General features: G+C 39.6%; 1 protein-coding gene across 1 annotated transcript; it reads left to right on the forward strand.

Annotated features, from left to right (window-relative positions):
• The first annotated feature begins 3682 nt into the window (after positions 1-3682).
• ZPBP2 (zona pellucida binding protein 2) lies at positions 3683-13001 on the forward strand. Its single transcript, XM_045374871.2, has 8 exons — positions 3683-4059; positions 4212-4277; positions 6180-6305; positions 6950-7111; positions 7762-7980; positions 8538-8620; positions 11103-11283; positions 12541-13001. The coding sequence occupies exons 1-8, from the start codon at positions 4011-4013 to the stop codon at positions 12633-12635; spliced, it is 981 nt and encodes a 326-aa protein (XP_045230806.2). The 5' UTR covers positions 3683-4010; the 3' UTR covers positions 12636-13001.
• The last annotated feature ends 14649 nt before the right edge of the window (positions 13002-27650 follow it).

Below are 27650 nucleotides of genomic sequence, written 5' to 3' on the forward strand. Positions count from 1 at the left end.
GGCGGGTTCCGCACCTCCAGCCCCCTTTTGAATGTCAAACCCAAGGAACCCCGACAGGATGGAAATGGCGCATCACTAAATTGTCTCAAAATGTCTATTTTAGAAGGATAATGGATGAGAAAAGTAATATCACACGGAGGGTGGGGGGTCAGCCTCGCTTTCTTGGCAAGCTCAAGTTCAAAGACGTTTATCTTAAATTGAGGGAGATCTGGAACTTTTTGTCTAGATTCTGTGATAACAGCCGTGGAAAGTATCAATGAGAACTCCCTTCTTTCAAAGTATTTTTTTTTTCCTTCCTCACTTTTTCATTTCACATGGTAAAAGTTTTTTATCCAAGTTTTCAGAAAGACAGTTGGATTTTGGCACTTTTATCAATTCAACTTTTTAATTTTTGGAAGCAATTATCTCACTTTTATTTTCCCTCTGGGAACTGCTTGGTTTATTTGCCACCACTCACACAATACTACCCACTCTATATAAATAGAGTGAGTGTTTTATAGAGTGTGTTGATTTTCTCCCAGCCTGCCTTCTTCCAAATAGACACCTTACAAAAATACGTACAGGATGTACCAGAAAATTAATCAAAGAAAGTAGAGCTAAGGGTTGAAGGTGGGGGCAGTAAGATAGTAAAATTAACTTAAAGATGTTAGTATACAGATATGTATCAGTCAACATCTTCTCCCAACATCCTCCCTACTGTCCAGAGGTAAAGCACACATTTGACTGCAGAGAGAGGAAAGGGGAAGTGACCACAAAACTGTTTTTCAAAGCAGAACTTTTCTTCACATTGAGGTTTAAGTGACATTGTTCAGGTGAGCCCTTCTAAAGATGCCCAGAGTGTTGGACAATATACGAATGAGTCTCAAAAGGCCACCATCTCCGCTATTAGAAAATTATATGAGTGTATACAAATATATTTGAAACTTAAGGTTGAGGGTTTGTGCATCAGCTGACCATATCAGAAGAAACCCACACTTACAAGTTAAAGTATAAATGCTGTAATTTTATGAATTGTAGTTTTAAACAAGAGTACGTCGTTGGTATAGGCAGTCTATGTGATGTCTGTATATATAAATATATTTAAGTGGGTGAAAAACTACACTGGCTTTAAGCACCACAGTAGCATCTCTATAACTGCATGAGTTGGGAGTTCTGCAGGATATCAATTTTGGAGAAATACTCTAAACACTAGGTCTAATTTTAGTACTGAAAGGGGAAATTTGTTGTTTGTTAGTTTCTAGAAGCAAAAATAGCACATCAAAAGTAGCAGAAGAGGAACTGTAAAATTTCACAAGGATGGTATGAGGATGAAAACTTATTTGGTTATTAAAAAGCTGTGGGCCAGGCGCAGTGGCTCACACCTATAATCCCAGCACTTTGGGAGGCCAAGGCAGGTGGATCACGAGGTCAGGAGTTCGAGACCAGCCTGGCCAACATAGCGAAATACTGTCTCTACTAAAAACACAAAAATTAGCTGGCTGTGGTGGCGCACGCCTGTAATCCCAGCTACTCAGGAGGCTGAGGCAGGAGAATCGCTTGAACCCTGCAAGCGAAGGTTGAAGGGAGCCAAGATCATAACACTGCACCCCAGCCTGGGCAACAGAGTGAGACTTCATCTCAAAAAAAAAAAAAAAAGTTGTAAGGAAACTTTATGATTTTCCATTACGATGTTCTCTGTATATTTGACAGTAGAATGTGTTAGTACTCTGTAAATAGTTCAATACTGAGTATTTCAGACTCCTGAGAGTGATACCTAAGTGGATTGAAAGTGGATTGGTAAAATAATTTATGTAGCTACTCCATCTTCAAGGAGATGTAGCATAAATCCCCACTGTTTAAGTGTGGGTGCACAAAGTGACTTCATTCCGAAGAGTATAGTATGAAAGCGGGGGAATAAACTGACAGTGGAGAAACCTAACAAACAGTACCTCAGCCAGCAGACCAAGGTTAACATCAAGTGATAAGGCATGTTGATAGTATGTCTCCTTGATATGATGTGATGAGAATGTCATTTTATCTCTGTAATCTTCATCCTAAGAACCCATAGTTCCAGTCTAATATGCAGAAAGACAAAATTCCAGTAGAGAGGCATTCTACAAAATACCTCACCAGTTAAAGCCAGGTCAAGACCTTCAAAAACAAGAGAAGTCTGACCCAGCCAAGGGGAATCTAAGGAGATACAATGACTATAGGTAATGTGGGATCCCGCATGAGATCCTGGAGCAAAAACAAACAAACAAACAAACAAAAAGAAACGAGGTGGAGAGGTCATTGAATAAAAAAGTAAGGAAATCTGAATAAAGTTTGGACTTCAGTTAATAGTAATGTATCAATATTGGTTCATTAATTGTAAGAAATGTACCATACCAATGTAAGATGTCAGTAATAGGGAAAATCGGGAGGGAGTATGTAAAAACTCCCTGTACTGTTTTTGCAATTTTTCTGTAAATATAAAACTCTTCTAAAATAAAAAGTTTATATAAAAAGAGTGGATGGGTACTTCTGACAGACAACTATTACTCATTTGGTTAAGTCTCCTCTCATAGGATTTAGTTTATCACATAGGATTTACAAGGATCAATTACTTACCAAAAACCGAGAAGCCAATAAAACACACTGTGGATTTATAATGTACTTTGACAAAAACTGGAATGACGAACTTGTAGGGAATCAAGATAATGCCTAAATCTGTCTTCATTATCATTACCTTAAGAAGAGAGCAGTTGAGACCAGACCATGAATCCAGACATGGTAACTGACAATGGGTGGATCTGACTCACTGAGTCACATTTCATGGCTTATGCTATATAGGTAAAATTAACAGTGACTAAAAATGAAATTACTGACAAAGGTTGCTCCTGGACCATATGAGATAGTCCAAGTACTGACTCGGCTCAAAGGAAATAAAACCGAAAACTCTTGATCTCACCCAAAATAACCATTCTGCACCCTGTCTGAACCTTGGGCTCTCTCTACTAACCAGCCTACTCAAAACCACTACTGAGGGTGGTGTCCCGCTGCTAAGAAACAGACAACGCACAGGGCCTTTCGGGTCACCAAACTAGTAGCCAAGAAGGAACCATCAAAGACGAGGGCATGATCCCCTTTGGAGCTCCCTGATCTTGACTAATCATTCATCCCTACAGAAAAAGCCAATCTGGCTCTTGCCTTACAACTGGGCCCATTTTTAAAGCAAGGTCACTTCATCAACCTAGATACCTTTGCACTGGGGGAGGTCTCTCACATCGCCTCATACTTGAAGTGAAAATGAAGATTCAACGTTCCTCTCGAGTGGGAAGGCCCAGAGGCGCCTTCTTGGCTCAGTAGTGGCTCTTCTGGGTCTTGGTCTTGCGGGTAAAGAATGCAATTAGGTAAAAATCGCGTGTCAGTTTGAAAGAGATTGGACACACAGTTTCAGTGTTCATGAGAAGACAGGCGCAGGAAATCCCCACACGGGCCTCTCTGCTTCACGTGAGGGGGAAATTGTCACAAGTCTCTGCCTTCCTCAGGTCCCCTTCCTAGGGGATTCCTCATCGCATCCCCTAGCCGCCCAACCCCACCACGGTCCTTGTGACTCGCGGTGTTCTCTCCTTGATCCCTTCAGCCCCTAGTCTGGGGAATCCCCGGAACGCGACGCTGTGGCTTCTTTTCCTTTACTCTCTTCCTCCCTTCCGCTCCACTCAGAGAACAAGGGGCCAGGAGCGCGAGAAAATGGCGCCGGAAGCGAGGCGCGAAGATTCGCAGGCCTGCTGCCCTGTGGGCGCGAGGGGAACTAGCGTTCGCCTCGCCTCCCTCGCCGTCGCCCAGCCCCAGCGCGCGAGAATCGAAGCACGCACGCGCTCTCCTGCGCGTCCGCTCCCGCGGTGGCGACGGACGGGTAGGGGAGGCGACCCCGGCGTTCTGCTCCGCACTGTGTAGGAGGTGGGGCGGTGCGGAGGTGTTGGGCCGGGGCTGAGGTAGGAAGGGGTCTGTCCCTCGACGCCTCCTGCAAGGCCAGCCCCTGAACTGTGATGCGAACGTGGGTCCTACTCTCCGCGGTGCTCTGGTGCCTCACAGGAGGTGGGGCTCCCTCTGCCCGGTGCCCAGTCCTCTCCCTCTGCCCGAGCTTCCCGGTCCTGCCTCCTTCGCCCTGCCCTGCCCTGCCCTGCCCTGCCCGACTCTGAACCCCGCTCCTCTTCTAAGTAAAAGTCAGTGGTTTCTTTCCTCCGCAGTCCGATGCCCGCGTTCTACGTTATTCAATACGAAGGGCTTCATTTATGGCAAGACAGGACAGCCAGGTAATAAGGACCTCTACACACGCGGGCCCATTGGAGGGGCCGGAACTGCGAAGCTCTTCCCGGAAGAGCTTTCCTTACCTGGAGGGAAGGGGAACGAGCCAGCCTTTATTGAGCATCTATTATACCAAGCATCTGCTTGGCAGTTCACGACGGTCGCATCTTTTCATCCTTACAGCGACCCCTATTGTGTCGCCTTGCTCTAAAGCCTTGCAGCTCACAAGGGGCTGGGATTTATTCCAGAGCTCTTTCTCTGATGCCATCTCACTTCCAGGTGTCTCTGCTGCTTTGCAACGCGGGAAAGCCACGCAGAGGAGTGATTTCCAAGGCCTTCTGTTTGGAATATCTTTAATCCTCTCCTTATTAACTGGAAAACTCACACGCATCCTTCAGGGCTCAGCTCAAATGTCCTTTATCTCTGCAGTGAAACTTTCCCAAGGAAAATTAGTTACATAGCTAATTTTAGATAAATTGAGCCAGTTGATAGCACGTGTCATGTTTAGACTCCTTGTATGTTTGGGTTCTCTCCCTGACCCCCAACCAAATTGTAGGACTTTGTCTTTATGTGCTCAGAGCCTGGCTGGCATTCAGTAGGCTTTAAAATTAATATCTTTCCGGGTTGCAGTGATTCCAAGCATACCATCGTTCTGTCCACCCAACCAGAAACAAGGAGTAATCGCACATCTTCCTATATGCCCCAGATAGGCTTAATTATTGTTCCTAATGGAGAAAATCTGCAGTTAGAGATGGGGTTTCACCATGTTGGTCAGGCTGGTATTGAACTTCTGACCTCAGGTGATCCGCACGCCTCAGCCTCCCAAAATGCTGGGATTACAGGCATGAGCCACAGCACCCAGCATATATATATGTGTGTATATGTGTGTATGTGTGTACATATATATATATATATATATATATATATATTTTTTTTTTTTTTTTTTTTTTTTTTTTTTTTAAGACAGGGTCTCTCTCCATCACCCAGGCTGGAGTGCAGTGGTGTGATCTCGGCTCACTGCAACCTCCGCCTCCTGGATTCAAGCAATTCTTCTGCCTCAGCCTCCCAAGTAGCTGGGATTACAGGCGCCCACCACCATGCCCAGCAAATTTTTGTGTATTTTTAGTAGAGACGGGGTTTCACCATGTTGGCCAAGCTGGTCTTGAACTCCTGACCTAGGTGATCTTCCCAAAGTGCTGGGATTACAGGCGTGAGCCACCACTCCCGGCTAATCATCTTTAAAATAGTGTTGCTGAAGTGTTTTTCTGAACTTTTTTTGAGAGGGAGTCTCGCTCTGTTGCCCAGGCGGGAGTGCAGTGGTGCAGTCTCGGCTCACTGCAGCCTCTGCCTCCCGGGTTCAAGCGAGTGTCCTCCATCAGCCTCCCGGGTAGCTGGGATTATAGGCCTGCATCAGCACACCAAGCTAAATTTTGTATTTTTAGTAGATACGGGGTTTTGCCATTTTCCTCAGGCTGGTCTCAAACTCCTGGACTCAAGCAATCCGCTGCCTTGGCCTTCCAAAATGCTGGGATTACAGCCATGAGCCACCGTGCCCAGGCCTTTTCTGAACTTTGAATTGCTTCCACCAACCCTCCAAAAAATTATGATTTGAGTGAGTTCTAAATCTGTACATTAAAATGAACTTTAAATGTATAATGCATATTTTTATAAACAAAACTGTAATATGGAAAAATGTCATGACTCATGACTAATAGTGTAGAGTTTTAAAAAGCTTACTATGAGAAGCAAAAAGGACTTCAGACTAGTGTTCTAAATGTTATATATTGATTTTTAAAATAGTGAAATCCAGCAAGAACTAATTCATGTCTTCAGGACAAAATGGTAGGAGTATATTTCTTAATTTAATTTTGCTATATAATGTAGTTATACATTATTTTATTTCATCACAGGCAAAATATATGTAAAGTTACATCAAAATAGCCCAGTCCTTATCTGTATGGATTTTAAGCTTTCTAAAAAAGAAATAGTGGACCCCACCTACTTATGGATTGGGCCTAATGAAAAGACGTTAACAGGTAAATTTGATTTTAATATGTACTTTTTTAATGATGTGAACATATTTTTAGAAAATCACTATTGCTTATTGGAAAGAACAAATTGAAATTTAATTTTAATGGCAGTTTCTCTTGCTCCCTACTTAGAAAAATCATGTTATATTTTGGCCACTTCCTTATTTTCTCCTTATGCAAAAACTGAAGCGGTAATTTTTGTGCCCTACTTCTCAGAGCTGTATTAATTCAAAGATCTTTATAAAACCTAAAATTTATCATTGTAGCACCAGTAATAGGAGATGAAATATCTAATATATAATTTTTCATGATGTTAAGAGTGCCTTGGAACATAAATATTATTAATTAGTTTCCAACTTGTCTGAAGAAATTGTATAGTACTACAGAGCAATGTAATCTCTTTTTCTGAATTACTGGTATGAGCCAATCGAAACTAGATGCCAAGAAACAAAGAAAACCAAAATATATTTCAAAAGTGTACTTATGTAGTCTTCCATAGAGTAATATGACAGAATTAAGATTTTGTGGGATTCTTAAAGTTGAGATAGTTCATTAATTTTTAAAAATTTTGTATCTATTTGTAACTCCAAGTGTACTAAATAATGCTTGATATGTTATATGTTAAATAAGTAATTTACTATTCTGTTTAGGAAATAATAGAATAAATATAACTAAAACTGGACAGCTGATGGTGAAAGATTTTTTGGAGCCTTTGTCTGGACTTTACACATGTACTCTTTCTTATAAGACTGTTAAAGCAGAAACCCAAGAAGAAAAGACAGTCAAAAAGAGATATGACTTTATGGTCTTTGGTAAGAATTTAGGCACCTTTTAACTTGTACATTTAGTTCAGATCATAATTAAGTGTATGGTTTCTCCGTTTAATGAAAAAGAGTCTGTAATAGGTGACTATCACCAATTACGACTTACAAAATATTTCGGGATGTATTTGACTAAGCAAACTCTTAAGTTGACATCAAGATAGTTTATCCTAAATAATCTTCTTTCAACTCCCTACTTGCCTCTGTCTAGATATGCAAGCACATCTACTTTATCACAATTTAGCAGGTAATTTTAAAACTGATCTTTAATTCTATAAAAGCAAGTTAATGATCCTTTCACTGGGCTGTGCTGACAGCAATAATAATTTCTGTGAATTAAGGCCCTCCCCAAAAAGTCTTTCTTTTTCTTGATACTGTTATCTATATAGCCAACCCACAGAAGCCATTTCTCTTGATGTACCAAGTAGATAATATATCAGATGAAAACAACATTTCTCATTAAAGTTAACAGTTTTGTGTATTTTTGTGAGGACTAACTGATAAAACATGTTATTAGATAAGTTTCTATGCTGATTGCAAGATTGGTGGGATTGAGTATTACATAGTGTTTGAAAATTGTTTGGTAGAGGAAATTAATGCTAGGCACCATTGCTTTTACTCTCATCCTTCTGTTTTTAAAGCCTATCGGGAACCTGATTATTCATATCAGATGGCTGTACGTTTTACCACAAAGTCTTGCATAGGGAGATACAATGATGTGTTCTTTAGAGTGCTGAAGAAAATCTTGGATAATCTAATGTCTGATTTGTCATGCCATGTCATAGAGCCATCATATAAATGCCATTCTGTTGAAATTCCAGAACATGGCCTCATACATGAGCTATTTATAGCATTTCAAGGTAAAATTTTAAAAATTTATTTAATTTTGAATTTAGTCCTGAACCACAATAGATTGCAAAATTAATTACCGTATTAATATAAGATATTTTTAAAGTAATAGGTCTTAAATGTTTGTTAAGCACTAAAGTATGTAGTTGACCTTAGCCTGTTGATGGTTTTAAAACTTAACACACCAAGTAATTACTTTCAAATGACATATTGTTGCTTCTTTAAAATCAATATTTTATTAATACAGCCTTTAGGCAGCTAATATTTCACTTATAACTTCTTATAGAATTTTAAATTGCATTTTTGAAAACTTAGTAAAAGTGAATAACCAAACCACATTTATTTCTATTCATTTTAAAGCCTTGTAGTTACTTACATTAGCCCCCAGATGGAGTGAAACCATCAAGTATAAATTATTCAAATTGTACACCTTGTTTTATTACTAGGATTAGATAGCTGGACTAAACACATGCCTGCATGCACAAGGAATTCAGCACTTGGACCTTTATTGAAATGTTCGGAACTTTTCAGAATCCGTTTGTGAATCTATTGGTTTTTTTCTCTTCAGTTAATCCTTTTGCACCAGGGTGGAAAGGTGCTTGCAATGGATCTGTTGACTGTGAAGATATCACTAATCGTAATATCCTCCAGGTGAGAATTTCATGGTAAGGAAGAAGTATTTGTCTTTTTCTTCTTTTAGAGACAGGGTGTCACCCAGGCTGGAGTGTAGTGGTGCGACCATAGCTCACTGCAGACTCAAACTCCTGGGCTCAAGTGATCTTCCTGCCTCAGCCAAGGAAGAAGTATTTGAAAATCAATAAAGCTATTTTAAAATTTTTTGTAAATACTTTGTTATATTGAAACATTTCTTTAAAAACCTATTTCTCCATCTTGTGAATATTTATCAATAATAAAAACATTTCAAAGGAGGAAATAAATTATTTAAAAAAAAAAAACAAATATAGGCCGGGCGCGGTGGCTCAAGCCTGTAATCCCAGCACTTTGGGAGGCCAAGACGGGCGGATCACGAGGTCAGGAGATCAAGACCATGCTGGCTAACCTGGTGAAACCCCGTCTCTAGTAAAAAAATACAAAAAAATAGCCGGGCGAGGTGGCGGGTGCCTGTAGTCCCAGCTACTCGGGAGGCTGAGGCAGGAGAATGGCATAAACCCGGGAGGCGGAGCTTGCAGTGAGCCGAGATCCGGCCACTGCACTCCAGTCTCGGCGACAGAGCAAGACTCCGTCTCAAAAAAAAAAAAAAAAAATATATATATATATATATATATATAAAAAGTATTAATAATACTGATTTTTCAAGTATCGATTTTTGGTTTCAGTTTTTTAAACTGAGATTATGAGATTCTTAGTTATTTCAAGATGCGATTTTTTTTTCTTTATCAAAAGAGAGCTGGAGTATCAAGATGTGTTATTCTGGAGTAGCACATCTGTAATATCAGTTCCCAAGGTTAGTATTATGTATTTTATCTATTACAGAAGGATAGATCCCTGGTCTTTGTTCCCCAAGTGATGATTAAATAGTAACTTAAAGAACAATTTCACAAACATGTCACCCTACGTTAAGCCAATGGTGCTTCCAAAATTATATCTACATTGGTCATAATAGTTGCTCTCCCCTCTACCATCCTCAGAGGCTAAGGACATAGTCTTAAAAATCCCTTCACTCTCTGGTCTAGTTCCTGAGCTCATACCCTTAATTGATACTGTGCATGGCTTATGAGAAGTACTTAGTTAAAATTAGTTATTATTAAATTCTGTGCTCAAAAACCCAAAATTTACATCATCAGTTTATAATGCTGATTAAAGAAAAGTCTTTTTTTCTTTTCTTTTCTTTTTTTTTTTTTTTTTTTTTGAGACACAGTCTTGCTCTGTTGCCCAGGCTGGAGTGCAGTGGCGGCCATCTCAGCTCACTGCAACCTCCATCTCCCAGGTTCAAGCAATTCTCCTGCCTCAGCCTCCCAAATAGCTGGGACTAAAGGTGTGCACCACCACACCCAGCTAATTTTTTGTACTTTTATCAGAGACGGGGTTTCACCATGTTGGCTAGGCTGGTCTCACTCCTGACCTCCAGAGATCTGCCCACCTCAGCCTCCGAAAGTGCTGGGATCACAGGTGTGAGCCACCGCACCTGGCCAAGAAAAGTCTTACTTTCCGTTTTGCTTGACTCTTTTTCTTTGATGATCATGGAAATTAGATATAATGAACACCCAATTATCTACATATGGGATAGACATTGCAAATAATTCAAAACAAGTTTTTTGTCTTAATTTTTCTTTTCATTTTGTTTTGTTTTGTTTTTGAGATGGAGTCTCATTCTGTCACCCAAGCTGCAGTGCAGTGGCACAGTCTCGGCTCACTGCAGCCTCTGCCTCTGGATTCAAGTGATTCTTGTGCCTCAGCTTCCCGAGTAGCTGGGATTACAGGTGCCTGCCACTACACCTGGCTAAGTTTTGTATTTTTTAGTAGAGACGAGGTTTCACCATGTTGGCCAGGCTGGTCTCGAACTCGTGGCCTCAAGTGATTCGCCCACCTCTGCCTCCCAAAGTGCTGAGATCACAGGCATAAGCCACCGCACCCAGCCTAATCTTAATTTTAATTTTAATTTTTATTTATTTTGTGTTTTTTTTTTGAGATGGCGTCTCGCATTGTCACCCAGGCTGGAGTGCAGTGGCATGATCTCGGCTCACTGCAACCTCTGCCTCCTGGGTTCAAGGGATTCTCCTGCCTCAGCCTCCTGAGTACCTGGGACTACAGACACATAACACCACGCCCAGCTAATTTTTGAATTTTTAATAGAGACGGGGTTTCACCATGTTGGCCAGGATGGTCTCGATCTCTTGATCTCTTGATGTGCCCGCCTTGGTCTCCCAAAGTGCTGGGTTTACAGGCATGAGACACCGCGCCCAGCCAATTTTTCTTAACCATTGCACATATTAATTAACAACAATTGATAAGGTCAAGGCTAGACTAATTTTGGTGTTAGCACACACCTTTTCAGGAATTTCTCTATGTAAAGTATGGCATGCTTACAGTACATTATTGCCTGTGATACTGGAGGATAAATTTGGTTCATGGTTTAGTAATTGTACCTTTCTCTGGTATTTTTCAACCTTAGGCAAGAGATCGAATAGAAGAATTTTTTTGGAGCCAAGCATATATTTTCTACCATAACTTTAATAAAACTCTACCAGCAATGCATTTTGTGGACCACAGTTTGCAAGTAGTACGTCTGGATAGCTGTCGACCAGGCTTTGGAAAAGATGAAAGTCTACACAGCAATTGCGCTAGCTGTTGTGGTAACTATAAAATATAAATATCTAAATATTTAGGTTATAGAGTCAGAAGAATATATAAGTAATTCACTTGGCATAACTGAATAGAATCTTTACAGTGATTCTTTTACCAAAAATATATATATATATGTGTATATATATATGTGTGTATATATATATGTGTGTGTATATATATATATTTAGCTAAAGGGAAGTAAAAATTCAGAGCCCCAATATATACATATATATTTTTTTTGAGATAGAGTCTCACTCTGTCACCCAGGCTGGAGTGCAGTGGCGCGATCTCAGCTCACCACAACCTCTGTCTCCTGGGTTCAAGTTATTCTTCTGCCTCAGCCTCCCCAGTAGCTACCACAGCTGGCTAATTTTTGTAAAAAGTAGGGACAGAGTTTCACCATGTTGACCAGGCTGGTCTCGATTGAACTCCTGACCTCAAATGATCCGTCTGCCTTGGCTTCCCAAAGTGCTGGGATTACAGGTGTGGGCTACCATGCTTGGCCCTTTTTTTTTTTTTTTTTTTTTTTTGAGACGGAGTCTGGCTCTGTCACCCACGCTGCAGTGCAGTGTGGCGCAGTCTCAGCTTACGGCAACTCTGCCTCCCAGGCTCAAGCCATCCTTCAACCTCAGCTTCCCGAGTAGCCAGGATTACAGGTGTGCATAAACATTTTTGTATTTTTAGTAGAGACAGAGTTTCTCCCTGTTGCCCCAACTGGTCTTGAATTCCTGAGCTCAAGCAATCTGCCCGCCTTGGCCTCCCAAAGTGCTGGGATTACAGGCATGAGTCACTGCGCCCAGCCAAAGCCCAAATTTCTTAAATATAGCTATTTTAATGTATATTAATTCTTCCTGATGTACTCTCTTGTATTATAAACATTTCTATAATGTTCTGTCTTAAGCTACTGTACAATGAAGGAAAACAGAATTGTCCTGCCTAGAAAGCAGAGAACTAGGAAATAGGAACTAGAAAACTAGAAATACGAACTCATAAATGGGGCACTGCAGAAGATACTGTAAAATGCTGATAGTAAAAGAAAAAATAGGATTCTCCCTTTCTCCTATTAAGATCATCAAATTATAAAGTTTGAAACTCGTAAATAATCTTCCACAACTTAAATGAGCTGAACATTACTTGGTATAATATAGGCACTGAAATGGTGTGATATTAAAGGCAGATTTACATTGTTGGCATAAAATACCTCCAAGTGGTAGAGGCATAAAATACCTCTAAATTATAATTACTCCCTGTGTTTTCCTCTGCAGTGGTTTGTAGTCCTGCGACTTTTAGTCCTGATGTTGATGTAACTTGTCAGACCTGCGTTTCTGTCCTTATCTACGGAGCTAAATCTTGCCCATAAACTTCAAACAAAAATCAGCCACATGAAGATTAGAGGTGGAAGCATTGTTACTTACTTGTGGAAGTGAGGGACACAAGATGATTTTCACATCCCAGAGCATCACAGATAATTCCATCAAGTAAAATCGCTAAGACCAAACCACCGGAAAACATGCATTTGAGAAACTTTAAAATAAATGGTTAACATGGCATTTCTAAGAAGGCATTTAATCCAATATCTCCAGTGTACAAAGGAAACTTGAAGTATTAATGGATGATTTTTAATGAAATGTTTTATTGTTTACAAACAGTATGTTGCTTTGTACCTAGGAGTATAGTAAGGTCAAGAAGGGTATCAAAGTATAATAAAATAAAATTTTATACTCTCCATATATTTATTTGTTTGGAATCGCTCTTGTATGATATAAAGGCGTGTATATTATCTTTGTATTAGAACCAAAAAAGTTATTTATTTTGGTCCCTATGATTTTATTTTTAAGATAAATTAATATACTATATTTTTTAAAGTATAGGTTTAGGTTATAGAATAATAGAGCAGATAATACATAGAGTTCCATACACCCACCGTACCCCATACCCTCATTCCTCCTTACACAATTTCTCCTATTATTAAGATCTTGCATTAGTGTGGCACATTTGTTATGAATGATGAACCAATATTAATTTATTATTAATTATAGTCCATAATTCACATTAAGGTTCATTCTTTGTGTTGTAAGTTTATGTGGGTTTTGACAAATTCATAATGGCATGTGTGCACCATTGCAGTTTCATACAGAATAGTTTCACCACCCTAAAAATCCTCTCTGCTTCACTTATTTATCCCTTCCCCTGAGCCCTGGTAACCATTGATCTTTTTACTGTCTCTACAGTTTTGCTTTTTCCAAAATGTCATGTAGCTGATTGGAATTATACAGTATGTAGACTTTTTAGACTGGCTTCTTTCACTTAGCAATATGCATTTAAGCTTCCTCCATGTCTTTTTGTGACTTGATAGCTCATTTTTTATTGCTGAATAATGTTCATTGTATGGATATAGCACAGTGTGTTTATCCATTTGCCCATTAAAGGAAATCTTGGTTGCTTCCAGTTTTTGGTGATTAAGAATAAAGCCGCTATAAACATCTGTGTGCAGGTTTTTGTATGAACATAAGTTTTCAACCCAATTGTGTAGATAACCTAAGAGTGTGACTGCTGGAGTGTGACTGTGTAGTTTCATGAGAAACTGCCATACTGTCTCCCAAAGTGGCTTACCATTTTGCATTACCACCAGCAATGAAAAAGTATTCCTGTTATCCTTATCCTTCCCTGCATTTGGTATTGTCAGTTTTTTTTATTTTGACCATTCTAATAGGTGTATGGTGGTATTTTATTGTTTTAATTTGCAATTTCCTAATGACATCTGATGTTGAACATCTTTTCATATGGTTATTTGCCATATGTGTTTTTTTTATTGAAGTGATTTCTATTGAAGTGACTCAAGGAACTCTTTGCATATATATATATATGCAAAGAACTCTTAAGAATATATATATATATAAAATACACAATTTTTTTGTTTTTTGAGACAGAGTCTTGCTCCATCACCCAGGCTGGACTTTGTATATTTTGGATACAAATTCTTTTTAATAAATCTTCCAATTTATTTTCTTAGTAACTTTAAAAGACATTAAGTTTATTAACACAATAAATTAAATACTATATTAACAGATTGCAACATATATGCATGTAATATATATGACAATAAAATTACAAAAGACAAGAAAGAAAGCGAAGCAATGTTGAAGGCAAGGTTTTGTATTTTACTAGAATTAAGTTTACGTATTAATCTGAAGTAGACTGTGATAGGATAATATGCATATTGCAATCACTGGCGCTACCACTAAGAAAACAACTGAAATAATACAACTCGAAAACAGAAACACTAAAAATCTACACTGGAAAATATTATTTAAGAAAAAAGAGACCAATTAAAGATGAAAGAAAGAACAACAACAACAACAGAAAGACAGGAGAAATACAGAAAACAATTAGCAAAATGGTAAATTTAAGTACAACCATATCAATCATTGTATTAAATGTTATAGTTCTAATAATGCAATCAAAAAGCAAAAATTGTCAGACAGACTGAGTAAAAAGAAAAATTCAATCATCACTAACTGCAAAAGACATACATTAGATTCAAAGACACAAATAGTCCCAAAGTAAAAATAAAAAATATAGACACTGTACAAGCAGTAACCATAATATAGCTCAAGTGAATATATTGGTATCAGGCAAAATCGATGTTAAAACACATACTACTCAGCATGAAAGGGGTATTTCATAATGAATACAGGTTAAATACATCAAGGAGAAATAATGTAACTGCACCTAACAACAGAGCTTCAAAATATTCAAGTCAAAATGTAAAGAATTAAAAAAAGGAAAATAGATAACTTGATAACAATAATTGAATATTTCAATAATTTACTTTCAATAATTGATAGAGCAGCTGGTACAAAAGCCATAAAGGATGTAGAAGACATAGACAACATTATCAACCCTCTCGAGCTGACTGACATCTGACAAGGTGATAGAGGTGGCATCTTTTTTTCTTTTTTCCCAAATTTTTAATTAAATACACTTTTGCAAAGATCTTTTCACGTTCTTTGTGAAAATTTGCAAAAGACATTCTTTCTCTTTATTCCTTCAGCTTTTCACTCCTTCAATAATGCCTTTCACAGAGAAGGTTTTTAATTTTAATAAAGTCCAACTTAATAATTTTTCTTTCATGGGTCATGCTTTTGTTGTCATATCTGAAAACTCATTGCCAAACCTAAGGTAACTAGATATTCTTGTTATCTTCTAGAAGTTATATAGTTTTATGTTTTATATGTAATTCTAAGATCCATTTGGAGTTAATTTTTATGAAAAGTATAAATTGTATGTCTAGATTCATTTTTTTGCATATTGATATCCAATTGTTCCAGCACCATTTGCTGAACAGACTGTTCTTCCTCCATTGAATAACATTTGCTCCTTTTCTCCTTTGTCAAAGATTAGTTGACTATATTTATAAGGGTCTATGTGTGGGCTCTTTATTCTGCTCCATTATCATTTTGTCTATTATTTTGTCAATACCACACTCCCTCGATTACCATATAGTAAGTCTTACATTTGAGTAGCATCGGTCCTCTGACTTTGTTCTTTAGTTTGGTGTTATTCTGAGTCTTTTGCTGCTGCATGTAAACCATAGAATCATTTTGTTGATAACCACAAAATAACTTGCTGGGAGCTTGTTTGGGATTACAGTGAATCTATAGGTCAAGTTGGGGAGAATTAACATGTTAACAATATTAAGTCTTCCGATCTATGAATAGAATCTCTCTCCATTTATTTAGATATTCTTTGATTTCTTTTATTGGAGTTTTGTCGTTTTCCTCATATAGATCCTGTACATATATTATTGTATTTATGCCTTAATATTTAATTTTTTCATGCTAATATAAATGATATTGTGCTTTTAATTTCAAAGTCCAAATGTTCATTGCTGGTATATAGAAAGGCAATTGACTTTTGTATATTAACCTTATATCCTGTGACTTTACTGTAATTACTTAGTTCCAGGAATTTTTTGCCTATTCTTTGGGATTTTCTACATTGACAATCATATCATCTGTGAACAAAGACAGTTTTATTTCTTCCTTTCCAATCTGTATACCTTTTATTTTCCTTCTTTTCTTATCGCATCAGCTAGGACTTTGAGTATAATGTTGAATAAGAGTGGTGAGAGGGGATATCCTTGCCTCATGCCCAGTCTAAAAGAAAGAGAAAACACCTAGTTTTTTGCCATTAAGTGTGATATTAGTTATAGACTTTTTGTAGACTTTCTTTGCTAAGTTAAAAAATCCCCTCTATTCCTAGTTTGCTGAGAATTTTTATCACAAATTGGTAGTAGACTTTGTCAAATGCATTTTCTGCATTTATTGATATGATCATATGATTTTTCTTTAACCTGTTAATGTTATGGATTACATTAATTAATTTTTAAATGTTGGACCAGCATTGCATATTTGGAATAAATCCTTCTTGGCTATGTGAATAAATATTTTTATACATTGTTGGATTTAATTTGCTAATATTCTGTTAGGGATTTTTGCATTTATGTTCATGAGATATATTAGTCTGGAGTTTTACTTTTTGTAATATCTTTATCTGGTTTTAGTATTAGAGTATGCTGGCCTCATAGGATGTGAGTTAGGAAGTGTTCCCTTTGCTTCAGTTTTTATGGAAGAGACTATAGAGAATATCATTTCTTTCTTAAATGTTTGGTGGAATTCACCAGTAAAGCTGTCTGGGCCTCTAACAAATACTGGAATGTACTTAAAAATCATAGTGAAGGGGCTGGGATAGTGTAGTAGGCAGAATAAAGGCCCCTCAAGGATGTCCACATCTTCATCCACAAAACCTGTGAATATGTTAAATTACATGTAAAGGTGAATTAAATAAAGTTACAGCAGAATTAAGGTGGCTAAACATTAAAATAGGGAGATTATACTTGATTATCTTGGTGGGCCCAATGTAAACACAAGGGTCTCTATGAAAGAGGAAGAAGGAAACAAATGAGAAAGAGAAAGAGATGGGGATGACAGAAGCAGAGTCAAAGAGATGTTATGTTGTTGGCTTTGAACACAGAGGAAGACAGCCATGAGCCAAGGAGTGCGGGTGGCCTCTAGAAGCTGGAAAAGACAAGGAAATGGTTTCTGTAGAACCTCCAAAAAGGAACAAAGTCCCGCAAACACCTTGTGTTTAGCCCAGTGAGACTCATATTGGATTTCTGGCCTCCACAATGTTAAGATAGCAAAATTTTGTGATTTTGTTTTGTTTTGTTTTTTAGAGACAGGGTCTCACTATATTGCCCAGGCTGATCTTGAACTCCTGGGGAGTTTGTGTTGTTTTAAGCCACTAAAAAGCAAAACAACAACAACAAAAAACTATCTGGGCCTGATGCTTTCTGTCTTGGAAGGTTATTAATTATAGATTCAATTTCTGGCTGGACATGGTGGCTCACACCTGTAATCCCAGCACTTCGGGAGGCTGAGGCCAGCAGATCACTTGAGCTCAGTTGTTGGAGACCAGCCTGGCCAACATGGTGAAACCCTGTCTCTACTAAAAATACAAAAATTAGCCATGCATGGTGGCATGCACCTGTAATCCCAGCCACTTGGGAGGCTGAGGCATGAGAATTGCTTGAACCCAGGAGGCAGAGGTTGCAGTGAGCCAAGATCATGCCACTGCACTCCAGCCTGGGCAACAGAGCAAGACTCTGTCTCAAAAATAATAAATAAAAATAAAAAATAAAAAATTCAATTTCTTTAATAGATCTGAACCTATTCAGAGTATCTATTTCTTCTGGTGTACATTTTGGTAGGTTTTGTCCTTTAAGTGATTTGTTCATTTCATCTCAATGATCAAATTATAGGATTATTTCTAATATTCCTTTATTATCCTTTTAATGTCATTAATGACATTAATGTTTAGTAGTGATAATCTCTCTTTTATTTCTGATATTAGCAATTTGTGTCTTCCCCTTTTTTTTCTTGGTTAGCCTGGCCAGAGTTTTATCAATTTTATTGATGTTTTCTAAGAACCAGCTTTTGGTTTCCTTGATTCTCTCTGTTGATTCCCTGCTTTCAATTTAATTGATCGTTGCTCTAATTCTAATTAGTTCTTTTTTTCTGCCTGCTTTAGATTTATGTTGCTCTTCGTCCTCTAGTTTCCAGAAACTTGTACCTCTAATCTAAGGCACATGCTTAGATTGTTGATTTTGTATTTTCCTTATTTTCTGATGTATGCATTCAATGCTGTAACTTTCCCTCTAAACATTTGCTGAATCCCACAAGTTTTTATAAGTTGTATTTTCATTTTTGTTTAGTTTAAAATATTTTAAAATATCTTTTGAGACTTCTTTGACCCATGTGTTATTTAGACGCCTGTTGTTTAACCTCCAAATATTTTTTAATTTTCCAGCTATCTTTCTGTTATTGATTTTTAGTCTAATTCCATTGTGGTCTGCAGGCATACTGTGTATGGCTTTTTTTTTTTTTTTTTTTGAGACGGAGTCTCACTCTGTCACCCAGGCTGGAGTGCAGTGGTGCCATCTCAGCTCACTGCAACCTCTGCTTCCCAGGTTCGAGTGATTCTCCTGCCTCAGCCTCCCAAGTAGCTCGGACAATAGGCCCCTGCCACCATGCCTGGCTAATATTTTTATGTATTTTTAGTAGAGATGGGGTTTCACCATACTGGCCAGGCTGGTCTTGAACTCCTGACATTGTGATCTGCCCGCCTCAGCCTCCCAAAGTGCTGGGATTACAGGCGTGAGCCACCAGGCCTGGCTTACTTTTATTGTTTTAAATGTGACCAGTACTCAGGAGGCTGAGGTAGGAGGATTGCTTAAGGCCAGGAGTTTGAGACCAGCCTGGGCAACATAAGCCCCTCTTAAAAATGTTTTGCTCAGGTGCTCTGTTACGTCCAGAATGTTGTTTATCCTGGTGAATGTTTCATGTGAGCTTTAGGAGAATGTATATTCTGCTATTGGATGGAGATTCTGTAAATGTCAATTAGATCCAGTTGATTGATGATGCTATAGTTCAACTGTATCTTTACTGATTTTCCACCTGCTGCATTTGTCTATCACTGATAGAAGAGTGTTGATGTTTCCAAGAATAATAATGGATTTGTCTGCTTCTTTTGCAGTTCTGTTAGTTTTTGCCTCACCTATTTTGACGCTCTGTTGTTAGGCACCTATAAAGGACTGTTATGTCTTCCTGGAGAATTGACCCCTTTATCATTATGTAATACTATTCTTCATCCCTGATAATTTTCCTTGCTCAGAAGTCTACTTTGTCTTTATAATTAATATAGCTACTCGAGCTTTCCTTTGATTAGTGTTAGCATGGTATACTTTTTTCTTTTCCTTTAACCTAATGATAACCAGTTGCTAATAGATCAGCTATTCTGAAATGAGGACTTTCTGTCAAGATAGTGATGTTTTATTTTCACTGTCAGTTGTCTTTGTTTCCTGCATAACTATAACAGATTGCTAATTAACATTGATAAATATATCTGATTACTTTTTCCAATCACCATACAGGTTGAGTATCCCTTATTCAAAATACTTGGGGCCAAGCATGGTGGCTAACATCTGTAGTACCAGCATTTTGGGAGGCTGAAGCAGGAGGATCATTTGAGGCCAGGAGTTTGAGACCTGCCTGAGCAACATAGTGAGACCCCGTCTCTACAAAAAAATATTTTAAATAGCTAGGTATGGTCGCATGTACCTGTAGTCCTAGATACTCAGGAGGCTGAGCCATGATTATTCCCTTTCACTTCAGCCTGAGTGACACAGGAAGACCCTCTTTAAAAAAAAAAAAAAAAAAACTTGGGACCAGCAGTGTTTCAGATTTCAGATTTTGGAATATTTGCATTATATTTACTGGTTGAGCATCCCTAATGCAAAAATAAAAAATGCATCCCTAATCCAAAATCGAAAGTGCTCCAATGAGTATTTCCTTTGAACATCATGTCGACACTTAGAAAAGTTTCAAATTTTAGATTTTCAAATTAGGAATACTCAACCTGTGGCTTTCCAAAAGAAAACAGTTCTAATTCCACCACATATTGGGGGTTAAATTTTACCTGTACTGCTTATGTATCCTGCCATGGTTTTCTAAGTGTGTTACATATTTACAGTTTTGTCTCTTGAAATAGACAATTTTACTCTGGCATAGAGCTATTTATTACTTCTGATGACATGTTGATGCTACTTTTAGGCATTATTTTATTTTAATTTTATTTCAATAAGTTTAGGGGTACAAGTGGTTTTGGTTTCATGGTTGAATTGTATAGTGGTGAAGTCTGAAATTTCAGTGCACCCTTCACCCAAGTAGTGTACATTGTACCCAATATATAGTTTTTTTATCCCTCATCCCCCTTCCACTTTCCTCTCTTCTGAGTCTCCAATACTGATACTCATTATACCATTCTGTATGCCTTTGCATACTCATAACTTAGCTCATACTTATGAGAACATATGGTGTTTTGTTTTGTTTTAAGACAGGGTCTTGCTCTGTTACCTAGGCCAGAGTGCAGTGGTAAGATCTCGGCTCACTGCAGCCTTCACCTCCTAGGCTCAAGTAATCCTCTTACCTCAGCCTCCTGAGTAGCTGAGACCACAGGCATGCACCATCACACCCAGCTAATTTTTTTTTTCTTTGATAGAGCCAGATTTTGCCATGTTGCCCAAGCTGGTCTCGAACTTCTGAGCTCAAGTGATCTGCCTACATTGGGCTCCCAGAGTGCTGGGATTACAGGTGTGAGCCACCACACTCAGCCAGTATTTGGGGGGGGGGGGGGTGGGTGTTTGTTTTTTTTTTTTTTTTTGAGACAGAGTCTCACTTGCCCAGGCTGGAGTGCCGTAGTGCAGTCTCGGCTCACTGCAACCTCTGCCTCTCTGGTTCAAGTGATTCTCGTGCCTCAGCCTCCGAAGTAGCTGGGATTACAGGCACGCACCACCATGCCCAGCTAATTTTTGTATTTTTAGTAGAGACAGTGTTTTGCCATGTTGGCCAGGCTGGTCTCAAACTCCTGACCTCAAGTGATCCGCTTGCCTTGGCCTCCCAAAGTGCTGGGATTACAACCGTGAGCCACTGTGTCCAGCCTGGTTTTTCACTTCTGAGATACTTCACTTAGAATAGTGACCTCCAATCCCATCCAAGTTACTGCAAAATACATTATTTTGTTCTTTTCTATGGCTGAGTAGTATTCTATGCTGTATACAAGCCACATTTTATTTATTTACTTGTCAGTTGAGGGGCACTTATGTTGGTTCCATATCTTCACAATTGTGAATTGCGCTGCAATAAACATATGCATGTTGGCCGGATGCAGTGGCTCACCCCTGTAATCCCAGCACTTTGGGAGACCAAGGCTGGTGGATTGCTTGAGCTTAGGAGTTCAAGACCAGCCTGGGCAATGTGGCAAACCCCTGTCTCTACCAAAAATACAAAAAATTATCCAGGCTTGTTGGCTTACACCTGTAGTCCCAGTTCCTTCAAGGGGGCTGAGGTGGGAGGATCACTTGAGCCTGGGAGGCAGAGGCTGAAGTGAGCCACTGTGGTGCCACTGTACTCCAGTCTGGATGACAGAATGAGACCTCATCTCAAAACAAACAAACAAACAAACATATGCATGCAGGTGTCTTTTTGATATGATGACTTCTTTTCCTTTGGGTAGATACCCAGTAGTGGGATTGCTGGACTGAATGGTAGGTCTACTTTTAGTTGTTTGAGAAATCTGCTATTGTTTTCTATTGAGGTTGTACTAATTTACATTCCCACCAGCGGTGTGTAAGTGTTCCCTTTTCAACACATCCACACTAACATCTATTGTCTTTTGACTTTTTAATCATGACCATTCTGGCTGGGGTAAGGTGTTATCTCAGTGTGGTTTTAATTTGCATTTCCCTGATGATTAGTAACGTTGAGCATTTTTTCATATGTTTGTGGCTCTTCAAAGGGTCACACGCGGCTGGACACAATGGCTCACACCTGTAATCCCAGCACTTTGGGAGGCTAAGGCGGGTGGATCACCTGAGATCAGGAGTTTGAGACTAGCCTGGCCAACATGGTGAAACCCTGTCTCTACTAAAAATACAAAAACTAGCTGGGCATGGTGGCACACACCTGTAATCCCAGCTACTCGGGAGGCTGAGGCAGGAGAGTCTCGGCAGGTGGAGGTTGCAGTGAGCCGAGATTGTGCCACTGCACTCCAGCCTGGGCAACAGGGAGACTGTCACACACACATAAAAAGGATCACATGTTATATAAGCAGATGCACAGTTAATCTGTGGTATTAAAATTTCATGGGAAGGCAGTTGTAGGGGAAAGTCTTTTTTGTTTTGTTTTGTTTTGTTTTGTTTTGAGACGGAGTCTCGCTCTGTCGCCCAGGCTGGAGTGCAGTGGCCAGATCTCAGCTCACTGCAAGCTCCGCCTCCCGGGTTCACGCCATTCTCCTGCCTCAGCCTCCCCAGTAGCTGGGACTACAGGCACCCGCCACCTTGCCCGGCTAGTTTTTTGTATTTTTTTAGTAGAGATGGGGTTTCACCGTGTCAGCCAGGATGGTCTCCATATCCTGACCTCATGATCCGCCCACCTCGGCCTCCCAAAGTGCTGGGATTACAGGTTTGAGCCACCGCACCCGGCCAGGGGAAAGTCTTAAAAAAAAAAAAAGCTTCCTAAAGGAGGGCAATAAAGGAGGGGAAAAGCGGCTGGCAACCCCTGCCATAAAAGATTAAACCCAAAATTGGCTTCCAAAGCCTTCTATGGTCTGGTTTCCATTGACCTTTCCACCTTGATTCCTGTTATTTCTACACTGGGGGACAGATTGGACTAAATCTCTTAAGCTCTCTTCCAGCTCTAAGAATGTAAAGGCCTTTTCAGTTTGAACCCTTTTCTGTAACCACTCATCTTGCTTTCTCCTAGACAGACTATACTCATTCCTCATATGTAGAATGCCCTCCCATCTTTGTTTCCACGTTATTTACAACACTTCTACCCACACTGATCAATTTCTTTTTTTTTTTTTTTTTTTTTTTTGAGACGGAGTCTCACGCTGTTGCCCAGGCTGGAGTGCAGTGGCGCGATCTCGGCTCACTGCAAGCTCCGCCTCCCGGGTTCCCGCCATTCTCCTGCCTCAGCCTCCTAAGTAGCTGGGACTACAGGCGCCCGCCACCGCGCCCGGCTAATTTTTTGTATTTTTAGTAGAGACGGGGTTTCACTGTGGTCTCGATCTCCTGACCTTGTGATCCGCCCGCCTCGGCCTCCCAAAGTGCTGGGATTACAGGCTTGAGCCACCGCGCCCGGCCTCACGCTGATCAATTTCTTCCATTAATGTATTGTCTGCTACTGCTAATGTTAGCAAATCACATTTTTGTTATAATTTATTTTCTCTCTTTTTTTTTTTAGAGAGACAGGATCTTGTTCTCTGGAGTGCAGTGGTATGCTCACAGTCCATTGCAGCCTTGACCTCCTGGGCTCAAGCAATCCACCTGCCTCAGCCTCTGGAGTAGCTGGGACTACAGGCATGTGCCACTACACCTGGCTAATTTTAAAAATTTTTTGTAGAGATGAGGCATCACTATGTTGCCCAGGCTGGTTATTTAACATTTTTAAGCCTCTTTCCTTATTTGTAAAATGAAAGGATTATATTAAATCCATGATGTATCTTCCAGCACTGAATCTAGGTTTAATGTCTTTTCTATCTTCTGTATCCTTTTCCCCACCATCCCCTACTAGATAATAAACTCCTATGAGCAGGAATTTCCTCATACTAACCTTTGAATGCCCCCCACATTTCTACACATAAAATAGCTGTAATAATTAATTGAACTGATTAAATTGAGTCTGCATTCAGAGGTAAACTTGTGGTTATATCCTACTTGCTACTTACTTTGAACCTTGAGAATACTTGCAGCCAGGCATGGTGGCTCATGCTTGTAATCCCAGCACTTTTGGAGGCTGAGGCGGGCAGATGGTTTGAACCCAGGAGTTCAGGACCAGCCTGGGCAACATGGTAAAACCGTGTCTCTACAAAAAAATTCAAAAATTAGCTGGGTGTGGTGCCACACACCTGTAGTCCCAGCTGCTCATGAGGCTAAGGTAGGAGGATCGCTTGGGTACCAGGAGGCGGAGGTTGCAATGAGCCAAGCCAAGATCACACCACTGCACTCCAACCTGGGCGACAAAGTACAACCCTGTCTCAAAAAAAAAAAAAAAAAGGCCAGGTGTGGTGGCTTACGCTTGTAATCTTAGCACTTTGGGAGGCTAAGGTGGGCTGATCACATGAGGCCAGGAGTTTGAGACCAGCCTAGCCAACATTGCGAAGCCCCAGCTCTACTAAAAAAAAAAAAAAAAAAAAAAAAAATTAGCTAGATGTGGTGGCACACACCTGTAATCCCAGCTACTTGGGAGGCTGTCATGAGAATTGCTTGAACCCTAGAGGCTGAGGTTGCAGTGAACCGAGATCACACCACTGCACTCCAGCCTGGGTGACAAAGTGAAACTCTGTCTCAAAACAAAGAAAAAGAGAGAGGTAATATTTGCCTCTTGATATATTGATTCACACTATTTTTCCATCCCCTAACCCCGATCCATAGTAAACTATTTAAATATTATAACACAGCAGAATTAAAAGTATGTGTTGAATTAATATTTTGCAAATATTAACCCATTAATAACAAAATTAAATGAATGTAATATTCTTTATCTCATTAGCAGATAAAGCCCTAAAATGGCAACAAAGTTATTACATCTTCTGACTTATTCAATGGAAACAGAAGTTGTAACAGCATTCCTACAATTTGCTGCTGAAAAAAATCCCACCCTCTCCCTTTTTTTTTTTTTTTTGAGATGGAGTCTCTGTCTGTTGCCCAGGCTGGAGTGCAGTGGCATGATCTCAGCTCACTGCAACCTCCACCTCCCGGGTTCAAGTGATTCTCCTGTCTCATCCTCCCGAGTAGCCTGGGGTTACAGGTGCACGCCACCATGCCTGGCTAATTTTTTGTATTTTAGTAGAGATGGGGTTTCACCGTGTTGCCCAAGCTGGTCTCAAACTCCTGGGCTCAGGCAATCCACCCACCTCAGCTTCCTAAAGTGCTGGAATTATAGTCATGAGCCACTGCACCTGGCCTCCCTCTTTTTCATCTTCAGTCTATATGTGTACATTTGTAGTACTTAGAAGTCACATTTCACAGGATTGTACCTACCAAAATAATCAGTACTGAGAATTTTGTATTTTGTACTTCTGCAAGAGTATTTTCCAACATTAATGTATTATTAACAATAAACTAATGAACATTTGGTTTTCATTTGCTTGTTTCAACAACCATTTTGGCATGTATGTGGTGTTAATAGCTTAATGCTTTGAACTGCAAGTGCCATATCTTCATGTATTGTAAATGTTTCTTCCTGAAGCAGTTAGAAAAACTAACGGATCTACTTAGTTCAGATTTAGTAAAATTTTCTGGTCATATGTGAAACATTAATTTATTGAAGTATAAGAAAATCACTGATTACAAACTTTCAAGAACACAAACATTTAGCCTCTATGGACTTATTAGCTAGGCTATCTGAGGTATTATTGGGGAACAAAAGACTAACAGTTTATGTATCTTTCTAATCAATGATTAATAAAGTCTCCTGTAAGAGCCTGTGTGTTGTCACTGGACATTTTTATCTTACCTTAGGCTTTCTTATCAACTACAAAGCAGACTATCCTTAAATTCTTACCAACATATGTGCTCTTAGGTTACCTGTGTATTAACCTGCTCAGAATATCCAGAAAAGATGTTCAAATGTAATCTAGGCTGACCTTTGCCTGCCAAATTGCTTCAGTGGCAGATTATGGACTCTTGCGTTTCATTTTCATTATATTCTTACAGTTTTTTGTTTACTTCAGACCTTTAAAAACAAAACATTACAGGTTCATTTAAAGCCTCTTTATACTTTTCTTCTACCACTATTTTTCTTATTCCCCCCAATAATTAATCACTACTCTGAAGTTGGTAGGTATCCCTCCCATCTAAGTTTTTTTCTGGGGTCGGGGGGTTGTTTTTGTTTTTGTTTTTTCTGAGACTGAGTTTTGCTCTTGTCGCCCAGGCTGGAGTGCAGTGGTGCGATTTCAGCTTACTGCAGCCTCCGCCTCCCAGGTTCAAGCAATTCTCCCGCCTCAGCCTCCTGAGTAGCTGGAATTACAGGGGCGCACCACCACGCCCAGCTAATTTTTGTATTTTTACTAGGAACAGGGTTTCACCATATTGCCCAGGCTGCTCTCGAACTCCTGACCTCAGGTGATCTGCCACTTCAGCCTCTCAAAGTGCTGGGATTATAGGCATGAGCCACCATGCCTGGCCTTAAGTTTTTTAATCATTTAATTTTTACATCAAAGGTGTAATGTGTATGCTTTGCAACTTTCTTTACCCATATTTTAAAACATTCTGTTAACACGTGAAGATTTGATTCCATTCCTCCTCTATTCCACTACATTAATATGGCAATAAGTATTATTTTCCACCTATTAACAGTGTATGTGCATCAGTCAGGGTCCAATCTCGAGACAGAAAATACACAGTAATTTGATTAGAGGAAGTTTAATATGAGGAATTATTAAATATAACAGGGGACTGGAATACTAAGGAATTGGCTAGTAAGATGTAAAGAGAACTCTAAAGAATAGAGGAATAGCAGATATACATATATTTTTAAGGCAATACCACTAGGACTGAGAGTGTCTAAGACAATCCACCATCCCCTAGGGGTGAGGTCCAGCTTGTTAAAATGAGCATAGCCATGGGTCACCAGATGGAAGAAAAGTCACTGTAGTGCTAAAAATGCACTCTCTAGAACTTGCCAGAGACCCACCCTCTGGGGTGCCAGGAAAAGCTGTACATAGTGAAGTTTCTCACTAGAGACACTCTGGGGTAAAACCACAGAAGGAGGCCAGGCGTGGTGGCTCATGCCGGTTATCCTAGCACTTTGGGAGGCCAAAGCAGGCAGATCACTTGAGGTCAGGAGTTCGAGACCAGACTGGCCAACATAGTGAAACCCTGTCTCTATTAAAAATACAAAAATTAGCTGGGTGCGGTGGTGGGTGCCTGTAATCCCAGCTACTTGGGAGGCTGAGGCAGGAGAATTGCTTGAACCCAGGAGGTGGAGATGGCAGTGAGCTAGAGTATGCCTCTGCACTCCAGGGCAACAGTGAGACATCGTCTCTAAATAAATAAATAAATCCACAGAAGGAGGAGGAGTTGTCAATGATGCTGCTGTCCACCAGGCACTGCAGGGTATGAACAATGGAGCAGTTGAACATGCTACCATAGCCTGCCAAAGCAAGAACTCAGACCCTACAGTGTCTCTCCAGCACCCCTTTCTGACAGTTCATTGTTGTGCCAGCTGGCAAAGGAAAAATATTTTCAAAG

The sequence above is a fragment of the Macaca fascicularis genome, chromosome 16, assembly GCF_037993035.2.
Source record: "Macaca fascicularis isolate 582-1 chromosome 16, T2T-MFA8v1.1".
Lineage (NCBI taxonomy): Eukaryota > Metazoa > Chordata > Mammalia > Primates > Cercopithecidae > Macaca > Macaca fascicularis.